The following is a 14639-nucleotide window of genomic DNA, read 5'->3' as shown; positions in this document are numbered from 1 at the left end:
TACTTTCAAAATAGGAGGGGCTTCCAAATGCTGCCTATGAGCTGAGAGACAAGGGTTAGGGGTTCTATGTGGTTAGAATAAGTTTTGAAACCAGGAAGAATTTTATCAAGCAGTCATTACCTTGAATTGCTACTCTGGTCTCAAGGAAAAGTGTTGCCTATGGTTGGCTGGCACTAGCCTGCCTGCAGGTCTGAGAGATGTGTAGCACATTTATTTCTGTAAGCAGGCTAGGAAAGCTGTTGAGACTGCTCCACCCTCACAGTACTGTGTGCAGGTGAAGGGATGCTACAGTGCCAATGTTTGTCATCCCTTCATTCAGGTAATAAATACATATGTACTAGAGGAGGACAACTGCATGTACCATCTAATTCATTAATAACTATGTTCTAGGCATCGTGCTTTACCACAGAATACATAAAGTTAGTTTGCTATTTCTTAATCACTATAATGACAATCTTTTTTTTTTTTTTCTTTAAGAGAATGTCTCACTATGTAGCTCAGGTGGCCTAGAGCTCACTAGATAGAGAGATTAGGTCACTCTCTCAGCAGACATTAGTTGCTTATACTTCTCTGGAGGGGGGGAGGGGCTCTTGTGAAACTTCCCTTCCTTGTTAGCATGTCTGTTGGCACTGTCAGGGCCTTTATTCTTCCTCTCCCATTCTCAGCACTTTGAACCTGTTTTGTGCTGCTGCCTCTGATGTTCCATATTTCCTAGGTCTTCAGAACATGATAACCCTCGGCATATTCCTTCCATCAGCCCACTAAAGAGAGAGTGCAGAAGATAAGGCTTGTCTCTTAACTAATTCAAGCACATCAATGGTAACAGTAGCTTACAATGTGACTACTGTCAGGAAATATACAAAACAGTAAGAGAGACAGAAATATAATTATAATCCAAGAATGGAGACCAACTTTCTTATTCAAGGTCGCTGTCCAGCTATATCCAAAATAAATAAAAATGGTCCCGCTAAATAGCTCAGTGGGCAAAAGTGCTTGACACCCAAGCCTAACAAACTGAGTTGTATCCCTGATAGGAATAGATAACCAACTCCTGAAAGATGTCCTCCATCCTCTACTTGTGAGCACCTGCAAACACACACACACCACCACTAATAATAATAATAATGAAAACTTCAAAGGTTATAACAAGTCAGTTCAGTTTGTATTTCATTTTAGTTGGAGAGGAACTGAAAATGCTCTGATATTTTATACATTTGCATTTATATTTTTGTACAGTGTAACATATATGTACATGTCTTTTACTTTAATACTGGCAGAAGTGTTATGAGTTCCTGTCATTGCTCTATAGCTTTGGGCTGAAAGAGTTAATTTACAGGTTGAACAATCAGTAGCAGACGCTGGACTGTAGACACCTGCATCACCAAGTCAAGTGTTTTCCACTCTGCCAAGTTTCTACTATGTTTATGACACATAATTTTAAACTAAATAAAGGAACATTTAAGTATATGAACATAGTAATGTTTTGATTCCATGCATAGCCAGTTTGAAAAAGAGATGGGAATAAGTGGAGCCAAGCTCAAGGAACAGAGACTAAGGGCCAGAAAATGTCAGACGGAGAGACAAGAATAAGGGAGAGAAAGAAAAAGACAGAGAGGTGTATCTGAAGGAAGAATGAATTAAAGGGTCCTTTGAGGCCCTTCTCCAATTTTACAATCCCACCAGTTTTGTCTGCACGTTTTCTATCCATCCCATCTGTCCAAGGAGCTGTGGGCTAGTTTTTCACAGATCCCTAGAACTCTGACCTGATGTCAGCTGAATCACTGTAATTAACTTCCTTCTACTTATCTGTGAATAAAGCTAAAAGCAATTTTCTTGAAATATCTGTACACCTTCTGTCTATAAAAATCAATGAGAAACAAACACTTACCTGATACTACCAAGTACACTGGTAGAAAGAAAACAAGAAATAGGAAAACAGGATGACTACCATCTAAACAGTGAATATACAAGCCTTCCTACAAATATTCACATTATTCACTATTCTGTAAGGTATATAATGAATAATAATATAATAATAAAATGCTTATAACACATTTATTGCTTTTAGTTTATCTAATTGCTTAGATAAATTTGGTTACTGCTTTCAAAATTATGTTAAAACATGCTACCACACTGGCATTTAACAAATTCTTGGTTTGGTATACTATTTTAATGAGAACAGGCTTCATAATACTGTCTTTGAATCACAGATCCAGCTTAGTAACCTCATGGCTTTGGGGAAATTACTTAAAACCTTGAGTCTTGAGTTCTTATCTATAACATGGGATGAACTGGGCTAGTGAGATGGCTCAATGAGTAAGGGTTCCTGTGCCTGAAGACGTGAGTTTGATCTCCCGATCCCACAAGGTGGCAGGAGAGAATACACTCAGAAGAGTCATCCTCTGACATGTGGATTAGGACACACAACTACCTCGATACACACACACACACACACACACACACACACACACACACACACACACCAATAAATGGATGCAATTTAAAATGGATTGAATAATGAAATATTTGCCATAAAGGTAGTTCTAAGAATGAGTTACGTGCTTGAAATTGTACCGTGTACACAAGTACTTGTTATTTCTTGTGAACAACGGTCATTAACCTAGGTGCAGAAAACTTAACTACAGTATGCCTTTTTGCCTGTTAATGAATCTGACTGTAAAGGTTTATGAAATCTGTTTAATATCACAATATGTGGACATTAATTGTTTTAAGTTTGGACTTATTTGCTGCTGGGACATGAGTCATTTGAAGTCAAATATGGACACTCATTATTTACTGCTGGGAACCAGGGGGGACATCAGTCATTTGAAGTCAAATATGGATGCTCATTATTTACTCTCAAGAAGCAGGAGGACATCCTTGCCCAGAGCCTTCACCTCAAAGTCTATCAGCTGCAGGTCGGCTATCAGTGTCACCAGCAGTCCACTGCTGTAGAGCTCTTGTGCCAGCTGAGCCACTGGTTCTGTAGGGGGCTCCTTGTCATTTGTACCACACAGAATTTCCTTCATTGATTGCAGAGATTTCGACACTTCTTCTGAAGCCTGGTGGCCAGAAAGTATGTTATCAGTTAGAAAGAATACAAATTTTAGGTTTTAAGGAAGCAAACAGCTCCCCACAACACAAACACAGACACACAGACACAAATATGCACAGACATACACAGACAGAGATAAACACACATACACACACAGAGAGACATACACTTCTTGGGCCTTATCTATTTATAACCAAAGATCATTTTCTGGCCATAAATAAATAATAGCAGCAGCAGCAGCATTAGTAGTATTCCTTTTTTCAATCTTAAAAAATGTTACTAAAATTTATGTGGAAAGATCCCTAATATTTCTTCTTAGACAATATAACCGAAGTCTCAAACAATACCCATAGTCTCATCTGGTATAAACAAAAAGAAAGTGTATTCTTGAAAATTAAGTACAGTGTTTTGAGGACTTATCAATGGCTACAAGTCTTTATTTAAGTCTTTTGCTACAGTTGTTCAGTCTGTTTAAGTCTGTTGCTACCTTGATCTTCCAATGGTTCAGGAATAAAATCCCAAGTTGTCAAAACTCATAAGCTTTTGACATACTTGTTCCTCCTACATAACCATATTTTTTGTATTAGTAAAACTTAAAGCAGTTTACTATAGTTCAGGAATAATAAGAGAATCCATAGAGGCAGAATGTAGTCAAGTCCGGGGAGTGGGCTGTGAGGAATGATTACTAACGGGTGTGGGTTTCTTTTGGGAATGATGGAAATGTTCTTGAATTAAATAGTGGTGATGGTTGCACAATCTTGGGAGTTGTAAAAACCAGAGTTGAGAAATTACTTGGTATGAGAATTCTATCTCAAAAACCCTATTAAACTAGTGCAGTTGACAAAAGAAAAAGACTAATTTAGTTAACAATTTGTGTTTCTATTTTTAAAAAAGTATATTTTGGTTGATTTTACATTGCAATATCAGTCATCAAAATGAGAAGAAAAGGAGTGGAGTAAGACAAATTACAAAAAATGACTCATGTCAGCATGGTACTACTTTTAAAAAGGCATTTCTCAAATTCTTTAGCTTATTACAGGCTTAAGAATAATTATGAAGACAAGCTCCCTGCTATCATGAATCCAAGTGAGGAGACCATATTTTCAGCACACCATCACTTGTGCACCTTTTTACCTTTATGTATTTCATGAAATTACCATAATTTGGACCTTAATTGTTCCCCAAAGATGCATGTGTTCAGTGTGGCAATCCTGGAGGTGGTAGGGCCTAAGGGGAGGTCTCTCCTAGTCACTGGGAATATGCTTTTGAATGGGATTGTGGGATGGACCACATGATCTTTTTTTTTTCTTTCTTTCCTTTCCCAACCCAGCTACAAGCCATGTCACATGTTCCCAACATGATGTGCTGTCCCTACCAGAGGCCCCAGAGCAATGAGGCTGACAGACCACAGACTGAAGTTTCCAAAACTCTGAGGACAAATAAACTTTACCTTTTTATAAGCTAGTGATCTCAGGTATTTTGCTTTAATGTCATCTAACTTCCACAATCACAACTGTTTTACTTTTTTCTATTTTCCTTACCTTTGTGTGACATAGTTCTAGCTCCTCTAATTTTGAAATTTAAGGAAGACTTGTACCCTTTCACAATTTACTCCTTTTCCTCAGCTTTCCATTGGTGGAACTCATCTCTGTGGCTGCATGGAGGCAGCAGTTCATCAAGAGCCCCCCTCTCTACTCCTCCACTCATGGGTGGGTGTGCTGCAACCAACATCTTTCTTGGTCCTATTGTTGGTGAACTTGGGGGGCTGTTCTTATTGAGAAGCTCTGAACTACAATGCAGTGTACATTCTCATGTTTTTCCTGGTGTGCTGTTGTGGAACGTTATTTTAACTAGGCAAAGATTGTTATATTTGTTTATGCCGCAGAATATTACCTTAACTGTGTAAAGGTGTGTTACTTTTGTTTATGCTGCATTTGTTTAATTGTATAAAGATGTGTTGCATTTGTGTCACTCTGCCTGCCTAAGACACCAGCTTCTTCTAATAAAGAGCTGAATGGCCAATTGCTAGGCAGAACAGGGATAGGTGGGGCTGGCAGGCAGAGAGAATAAATAGGAGGAGAAATCTAGGCTCGAGAGAGAAGAATGAGAGAAAGGGAGAGAAAGAGAGGAGAGAACCATTTGGGAGGCAGAGGTAGGTGGATCTCTGTGAGTTTGAGGCCAGCCTGGTTTCCAGAGTGAGTGCCAGGATAGGCTCCAAAGCTACACAGAGAAACCCTGTCTCAAAAAACCAAAAGAGAAAGAGAGAGAGAAAGAGAGAGAGAGAGAGAGAGAGAGAGAGAGAGAGAGAGAGAGAGAGAGAGAGAAGAGAACAAGTGAGATGATGCTGGGGTCAGAAGCTGGGAAGCCATCAGCCAGCAGACACAAGAAGCAGTGACAGTGAGATAAACAGAAGGAAAGAAAAGTAAAAAGCCCAGAGGCAAGGGTAGATAAAGGGAAACAGGTTAATTTAAGTTAAAAAGAGCTGGCCCAAAATGAGCCTAAGCTAGGCCGAGCATTCAAAACTACTAAGCTTCCGTATCATGATTTGGGAGATGGTTGATGGCCCAAAAGAAAAAAGCCTGGTACAGTGCACATATTCAAAAATGTGCCAGACAATGTGTCCAGGTACCATTAGTGGGTATTTCCTACTCATCAGATATGACTGAATATGTCTCCAAAGTTCAGTGTGCTTTGTCACTTGTGAGCATACTTGTTCCTGCTCTTAACCCTCATCAGCACTGCTGTGAATGTGGTATGGGCTCAACTGGCCTTTCCCCAATTAATAATGAAAACTAGGATAGTTTTTTTCCTTTTTGTTGTTTACCATTTAAATTTATGCATACTTTATGAGGGTTATTTTTAGTTTCTAATTGAACCAAAATTTGGCACAATATCTCAAAGAATATCAAAATTAGAACAAGATATTTCTCCAATTCCTTCAAAGGCTTAAGGTTTTATTACATACTGAGACAGAAGCATACTATGACCCTAAGGTCTTTTATTTTATAACAGGTCATCTTGAATGTAGTCAGTGCAGAGGGAATGAACTATGCAGGACTTAAAATTCCTTCAAAAGGATGAACAGAACAGAGCCTTCCTTATGAGGAAGTCCCCTTTGGTCAGACCTTAGAACAATGTGGAAGGAATGTGCTAGTTCTCTTTCACATCACCTTGACACAATACATTGATACAGTTCTGATGTCTACAGAGACTTGGGATGGGCCAAGAGGCTCTGGACAGTGAACTAAAGGTCCAGTATAACATACCCAACATTTACTAGCTGCACAAAAAACTGAAACAACCTATAAGCATAGCAGGGACCACACTTAATTCTTCATTAAGCTTTTACATGGGCTTGGCCTTGAAATACGCACATTTTAATAATGGTTTTGTTTTGAATCATACCTTGTCTGTCTTTTTGTCTTGCTTTTCCAAAATGGCCAGGTTGTCTTTCAGGATTTTCACAATTTCTGCTGGATTTTTGTGTGATTTACTAAACAAAGGCATTTTTTTCATGTCTAAAAATCTCTTCTTTCAATATGGAATGCTAAACAAACAAAAAAACAAGCCAAGTTAAAACATGGTAGGTAACTTCTAGGTCCTAGCATGCCCATTTCTCTGCAGACTGGCCATCCTCATCCACTCTCAGCCTGGTACCTTCCCAATGGCACAAACTTGGCTGCTGATTTTACTCTCTGAGCACTGCTCAACATGTGTCTAGCTTACCCACTCACACTTAAAAATGAGCCAACTGTGACTCAGAACCATTTGCTACACAGATACAAGCTCAAGTTAGCATGTGCCTCAGTTGCCTAGCATGTGCAAGGCCCCTTCATTCCTTCCCCAGTGCTAGAAAAACAAAACTTGAGTTTCTAGTCTTGATGAATGGACTAGACTCAAAAGTTAATATTCATGACTATCATTTTTCTATTTTAAAATAAAAAGGCTCTTAAAGTAAACCAGGAAAGGTTAAATAATGATAATGGTAACATTTTTAAACCTAAAATGATGGCAAAGGATAATATATATATAATCATTATATTTTTATGGGTACTTTATAGCAATATGAAGAAAATAGTGTTATTCCATAAAATATAACAGTAAAGGGGGTAGTGGAGAAAGTGAGATATAACAAAAGGAAACAAGGATCAGAGTCACAATAGGAAAGGATATGATGGCTTATGCCTTATATGAAGAAAAGAAATATGTAAACTCCATCACCTAAGGGACTTTTCTAGACAAGAATAATGACAAACTTAAGTTTGTCTTGCAGCTTTTAAAAGAAGCGAATGATGCCCTTTTAAAGCACATTCCAATAGAAGAGCCTTTCAAAAACAACAGCAATGCAAAAAAAAAAAAAAAAAAAAAAAAAAAAAAAAAAAAACATCCTTAGACTGTCCAGTTGCATCCATTCCCACAGACCCATGAGAAAATAAGCATGGTTCTGGAAAGGAAAGTGTATAGCTTCACAACTAAACCTCTAGTTAACATACAATTTCTGGATACACAGATTATATATGGCTACAAATATAATGCTGAAAAGATTAAATCAAGCCCACAAATAGCTCAACAAAATTAATGCTAAAAATCAGAAATGGTTCTTGAAAGGAAGCCTTTATATAGTTGTCAGGACAAATGTGAGGGTGTGAATCTACAATTATAATTCATTTGTATGGGGACAGCAATAAAAAAGCATCTAAAAAGTTAAAAAGGAAACCACCCCAAATATCTCCAAGAAAAGAATAGAAATAGTGATAGAAGTAGAAAGAACTGAATAAGAGACAAGGAAACAAATTCCCTGTAGCCATTTCATCCCTGTTTTGGTAACATCTGTTTGCCTTGTGCCACACCCCAACCCATGCAATGGTGGGATGACCACCTGAGCAGTGTCAGGCTCCACAATTAGGTCTCAAATGGACTGTGACACAAGCTAATCAAAATACAAAAAGATGAAAGATAGCAAGTGTTAGTGAGACTATGGACAGAAGGGGACTCCTGTGTACTGCTGGTGGAGATGTAAATTGCTATAGCTAGGACAAGAAATGGTGTGCAGGTCCTCAAAAAAAAAAAACAAAAACAAAAACAAACAAACACACACACACACACACACACACACACAAACCCCCACCGGTAGAACAGTTAACTATTTGGTCAGTGTTCTTACTTCAGGAGACATATCCAAAGGGACTAAACTCAACATGTGAAGGGATATCTGCATACCGTGATCATCCCAGCATTACTCCCACAGTTAACACATATGATTAACTTATGTCTATGAATGGATGAATAGAGACAGATACCACAGAATGCTATTCAGTCTTAAAAACAGGGAAATCAGGCCAGTGAGATGGTTCAGTGGGTAAAGCACTTGCTATGCAAGCCTGACAACCTGAGTTCAATCCCTAGAACCTATGTTAACAGTAGAAGGTGAAAACCAATTCTACAAGCTGTCCTCTGACCTCCACATAACTCTCCTCCACCCCCACACACTAAAACTTAAGGAGGGAGGGTCATGTCACCTGTGACTACACAGATGGATCATTACCAAAATAAGCCAAGTATAGAAAGACAAGTATTCTAAAACAACTGAAATCATAGAAATTCAGAGTACTATGATGGTTGCCAGAGGCTGGGCTGAGAAGGGAGGGAATGAGCAGTTGTTGATTGAGAATTTCAGATAGGCAGAGGGAATTGATTTTTAGATCTAGTACCATAGGGTGACTGAGAGCAATAATAATACAGTTCATATCTGAAAATAAAATTCAATAGCACTTTCCCTCATTGTTATTTTAAGTTAAATGAAGTAATATATTCTAATCTAAATAAAGTTATTTTGCTATAATATTTATTTAATATAAGAAATTATAAAGTTTTAATGCTCTAAAATGGTTAGATAAATAATTTAAATGATTTTTTTTAAAATTTTCATCACTTTTAGTTATGTGTATGCATGTGGGTCTGTATGTAGGTGTGTGCATAGAAGAAGTGCTTGGAGAAGCCAGAGGCATTAAGAACTCCTGAATCTGGAGTTATTTATAGACCTTTGCTAGCCAACCATCATGGGTTCTGGGAACAGAACTCCAGTCCTGTACAAGAGAAGTACATGCTTCTAACTGCTGGGCCATCCAGCCCCTAAATAAAATACTTATAAAAGAGTAGAAAGCTCCCGATCCATCTCCGTTGGAAGAGGTGAAACAGAGCAAGATCTCTAGCTGCCATGGAACATCCTAATATATAACTATGCCCCAACAATCTGATCTGTCCTAGAGAATCTCACTGCTCTCACTGTTTATGACCACAAACATTACTGTATCACAGATTCCTTTGCCTGTGTGTGTGCACATATGTGCCAGGGTTTTCCCAGAGAAGTGGTTTCAGTGCTTGACTGGAAAGTCTAAACAGTATTAAAACATCAATGATTCCTAAAATTCATGGTTTGATATAGTTCCAATTACAGGTTAAAAAAAAAAAAACTAACTGAGTTTATTAGTGAAAGCAGGTAAGTAAAGACAATAGATTTGGCTATTTTATATTTTTGCAAATGAAAATGAAACCAGAGCCTTGAGACTAAGTTTGCTTCCTATCACAGTGTGTTTCCCACAACCAGTAACAAAATTTAAAAAGATTAGCAAGGAGGAAATGAAATGAAAGTGCAATGAACTACTGTAAGTAACAGTAACATCAGAAAACACACAGATAAATGGGAAAATATCAGAAACAACTGTTAATACAAACAAATTTCTAAAATTTTAGAAGCAATGAAATAAATCTCAAAGAAGGGGCTGGGAGTATAGCTTAGCAACAGAGTGCTTGCTCAGCTACTCAAGGCTCAGAGTTTATATTATTCCCACAACAGCAAAACAACTCAAACAAAGAGACTGGAAAGTCAATGTTACTATAAATATACTACAAATACAAAAAATTTGAGTTTCTATCCATAATTAAAACTTCACGCACAGGAGAGAACTCTGTGCTAGGTGTCCCATAGAGAATTGGTTAGCTTTACTCCAAAGGAAGACCTCAGCCAGGTTGAGGCAGGTCATGAGTTCAAGGCCAGCCTGAGCTTCACCCTGAAAATTAACCAGTTAAAACTGAACATCTCTTTGAGAAGAAAAAAAATCCATCAGAGAAATACATAAACAACAGAAAACACAGAGGAAATATTGTTAACAAATACATAGTAAACATTTAGCCATTCCTTTTTATTTAAAGCTAAAAACTTTCAAAGTGAAAATTTATTTTCCCCATAAACAATAAGTGAGTTTTGGTTTTGTTGTTTTATTTTGTTTGGGACAATGTAGTCCAGGCTGTCTTTATACTGGTTATGTAGCTGAGGATGGCCTCGAACTTTTGATTCTTTTGTATCTATCTCCCAAGTCCTGGACTTACAGAGGTGCAACACTATACCTGGCTAACAATGAAGCCTTTTGTTATTGTATTGACAAAACTCTAACTGAATGATGGTGCAATGCAACTGGATCTTTCATTATTAACTAGTGAGAGCACAATAATTTGGTCTTATGTTAGATACAACCTCTGACTTAAAAGTAAATTCACTTCTGACAACCTAAGATAATAAAAATATGAGCCATATTATCCCACCTTTATATGCAAATTTATATAGAACAGGTTCATTGCATTATTTATTATAAGAGTGAAAAACCGAAGAAGAGTCTAAATGTCTCAAAAAAAGGAAATAAATAATGATATAACCACCCTATATACTAGTAGTAAATGTTGTGGGTTTTTCCAATTGGAAAGAAAAAGTTTTCTAAATACTAACACCTCCAAAACCTAGATGTGTCTCTTGGCTGATCATGCTTCACATTAACTGGCAGGACACCCCACCACCACCTTTAAGTGACAGATAAATTAGTCATGTTCTTTACCACCAAGAGCTTCTTAAATTTGATGAACCATGATTTATGACTATGACAATGTTTCTAAACAATGTGGAATAGAATGGAAATTTATTGTTGAAAACATTGTCATGTCCACATTACAGGGCACAACTGCAACTATGTAATGCAAATAGAAATACAAACCCAGAGCCTATGCACAATAAAAATACTTTTTAAAAAAGCTAATAGTTTGGCTCCATTTGCAAAGTGTTTATGGCACTAGCATGATGAAATACATTCAGTCTCTAGAACCAACCTAAAAGCTGGGTGAGGTGATATGCACTTGAAATTTGTACATCTGAAAAGTAGAGATAGGTGGATCTCACTAATCTAAACTGAGAGTCCCAGGTCCAAGTGAGAGACCTGTTTCAAAAAGGTTGACAGCCTTCTTGAGAAATACCTCAAGCTGTCCTTTGGTTTCCAAACATATGTGTGCTTGTGTAGCTCCCCCGCCAACTCACACAGAGTTAATAGTAGATACCTCTGGATAGCACAGTCAAACAATTTAATAAAAAGTAAATGCATTCATCATGGAAACACCTCTCATATGGTACTTAAAATTACTAAACAGCCTTTTTGTTTTAAAGTCCACACTGGAATTCTGACCCTCCCCATCTTTTCAAGCCATTAGTCAAATATAATTTCTTTGGCTATGAAATTTCATGAAGAGTGGTACTTGGCTCAGGTTCTAGAGAGAAAGCCAAAAGGATCATTTAGCTCTGTGCCCAGCGAACATAGGCAGGGAGGTTGTGTAGTAGACTTTGGCAGCACTCCTAACTTGTGTGTAAGAGCCACTAAAGATGGCCAAGGTCAGTCATCTGAGCAATTTAAATGGAGAGGTGTACTTGGAAAGGGGGTACGTGAGGCATTGCATGTCCTTGCTGGTATCTTGCTTCAAATATTTCAAAGGAGTTTAAGTGTCTGTCTTGGGTGGTTAGTGAACATTTCTAGACCTTTTTTTTTTTTTCTCACTTCCAACAGTGCTGTTCAGTTTTCAATTCAAAGGTTTCATCAGGATTTTTAAGGGAATGGTTAAATCTATCTCTGAAGTAAAGGAAATCTCAGGAATAGAACAAGCACAAAGCATCTGTTTGACCTCAACTGCCAACTTGTTACTTAAAAAAAAACTAACTCAGGAGAAACTTTCTTTTTTTAAACCTAAGTTTATTTTTCAATCGACAGTGAACAAGTTGAGACCATTTCCAAGATTCCCACAGCTTGTAAATTAAAGCATTTGCATGTGTGTACATGTGTGTGTACATGTGCATGGGAACTAAGTGTGGGGTACTTTGTATGCTAGACAAGTGATCTACTATTGAGCTACATCCACAGCCCCAAACAAACCCAAGTAACTACTTCTGTTCCTTTTGCTGTGCTGGCGATGGAGTCCTGGCTTCACAATCCCCTTCCACTGCAATATACCCCCAAGTCTTCCAAATGCACCTTTCTTAAACACCATCAATATTCCCACCAACCACCACATTAAAAGACATTCAGAAAGTTCCAATGGTTGACATTCTTTTATCTGTATTCCAAAAGGAGCACAGACAGAAATAAATGCAGTAAGAATACATCAATAGCAAATGACTAGGCATATAAAGATACATTTAAAACTCAATGGCAAGGAGTTATATCTTGAATATACAGTGTTGATTAAATTGTTCTTTTAAAAATGGATAAATTCCATTAGATGTGAATTTTAAAACTGAAAAATGAGACTAACAGTTCTATATTTGCTTTGTTCAAAGTTACTCCTACCAAAATAAAAATTGAGAACTGCTGTCACAGATCAATTATAAAATGCATTACTGGTTACATATGCCACATCAACAGCTATTATAAATGGCAAAGTACCTTCCAACCTTATTTCAACTTTTAAATATGCATTCCAATGTTATTAGAAAACACAACTGAATTTTGTACTTTGACTTAAGTGAAAATCAGCAGACTACCGATAAATGTATACAAAATGTAATTGATGGAACCAGACACAGAGATCCATAACCAAGAACCAGGCTGAGCTCTGGGAATCCAGTTGAAGAGAGGGAGGAGGGAATATATGAGCAAGAGAGGTCAAGAACATGATGGAGAAATCTACAGAGATAGCTGAACAAAGCTTATGGAAACTCATGAACTCTAAACCAACAGCTGTGGAGATTCCAGGGGGGACTGAACCAGGTTCTCTGTATGTGGGAGACAGCTGTGAAGCTTGGACCATCTGAGGGGATCCTGGAAGTAGGACCATGATACAAACCTGGTACATGAGCTAGCTTGTTGGAGCCCATTTGCTGTGGTGGGAAGCCATGCTCAACCTTAATGCATGGGAGAGGGGCTTGGCCCTACCCCAACCTATTGTGCCAGACTTTGACTCCTCATGGGAGCCCTTACACGTGAGGAGGAGTGAGCTAGGGGTGTGTGTGAGGGGGTGAGGGGGAGGGAGAAGTGTAGTTGGAATGTAAAATGACACTTAAAAGAATAAATTAAAAACTGGTTTCACAGATAATTCTTTACTCAAGAACAGTAGTTCTCAACCTTCCTAATGTTGTGACCCTTGAATGCAGTTCCTCATGTTGTGGTGACCCCCAACCATAAAATTATTTTTGTCATGACTTCATAATTGTAATTTAGCTACTGCTATGAACTGTAATGTAAGTATCTTTTTTTTCTGATAGTCTTAGTTAGTGACCCTTGTGAAAGGGTTGGTTGACCCCCCTAGTGATCACAACCCACAGGCTGAGAACCATTGTTCTTGAGGTTCAAATGATTAATTTGAACAACTTTGTTCCTCTGACCTCTTTAGTGCTAGGATTACAGGTGTACACCACCAGGCCTGGTTTGACATAGTGTTTATATTGTTTGTTTTGTTAACAGTGTCTGCATGGGAGATATATTTTTAAATGAATAATTTATACAGAAATAGAATACTTTTGACAAATATCTTATGAATTCTCATTCATCTAGACACCTTGGTCTGACTTACATGAAAACAAATCTCTCCGATAAGAGAGACTCATGTCTTTTAGTAACTATGCTTTATTTGCAGTGCATTATGATACATAAATTTAAAAATAGAATTAATAAATGAGGTTAGGAAGACATAAAGCTACTGACATATTTATTTTGAGTTTAGAAACTCACTACTGCTAAAAAGCCAGGAATTTCATTAGCTTCACAGTAACATTTCTGCTGACAGCTTCAGCCATTTACAGGAGTGAAAATGGTCTACATTTATTAACTATGAATGATTATTAACAAGTGATGTTTTATATTAGAGTTTCACAATCTCAATTTATAGTAGCAATGTGTATTTAGATCATTATCCTCCCAAACCAGTAGCCATAATGAAAGCATTAGGGCACACAGAATCCCCAAATGGTTTTCTTTACAGCAGAATAATCAGGGGCTGCTGCGATGGCTCAGGTTAAAATTGCTTGCTGCTGAACCTGATGCCTGTGTTCAATCTCTGAAACCTACATGGTGCCAGGAAAGAACCAGTAACCTCAAGTTATCCTCTGACCTTCATACTCACACCATGGTACATGAGCAAGTGTACATACATGAGCATAACACACACACACACACACACACAGAGTAAATATAAAATAATAATCAAGAGACTGATACTCAAGAATTTTTCAGTCTTCCCTGAAAGCACTACGTAGTGTGTACAGGACACCAAATTT

The 14639-nt window shown here is 37.7% G+C and overlaps 1 protein-coding gene across 8 annotated transcripts in view; it reads right to left on the bottom strand.

Moving 5' to 3' along the window:
- The window catches only part of Cab39l (calcium binding protein 39 like), a 116882-nt gene that overhangs the window by 51057 nt on the left and 51186 nt on the right, over positions 1-14639 (bottom strand). For all 8 annotated transcript variants that reach the window (XM_027390440.2, XM_027390439.2, XM_027390436.2 and 5 more), the window contains 2 exons: positions 6461-6602; positions 2898-3062 (listed from right to left, as the gene is read on the bottom strand). In XM_027390440.2, coding sequence (XP_027246241.1) covers positions 2898-3062; positions 6461-6571 — 276 coding nt within the window. In that variant the 5' untranslated portion in view covers positions 6572-6602. The remainder of the gene's footprint in view (positions 1-2897; positions 3063-6460; positions 6603-14639) is intronic.

The sequence above is a fragment of the Cricetulus griseus genome (assembly GCF_003668045.3).
Source record: "Cricetulus griseus strain 17A/GY chromosome 1 unlocalized genomic scaffold, alternate assembly CriGri-PICRH-1.0 chr1_1, whole genome shotgun sequence".
NCBI lineage: Eukaryota > Metazoa > Chordata > Mammalia > Rodentia > Cricetidae > Cricetulus > Cricetulus griseus.
The sequence above is the reverse complement of the archived record's forward strand: the minus strand, read 5'-3'. Positions and strand labels throughout refer to the sequence as shown.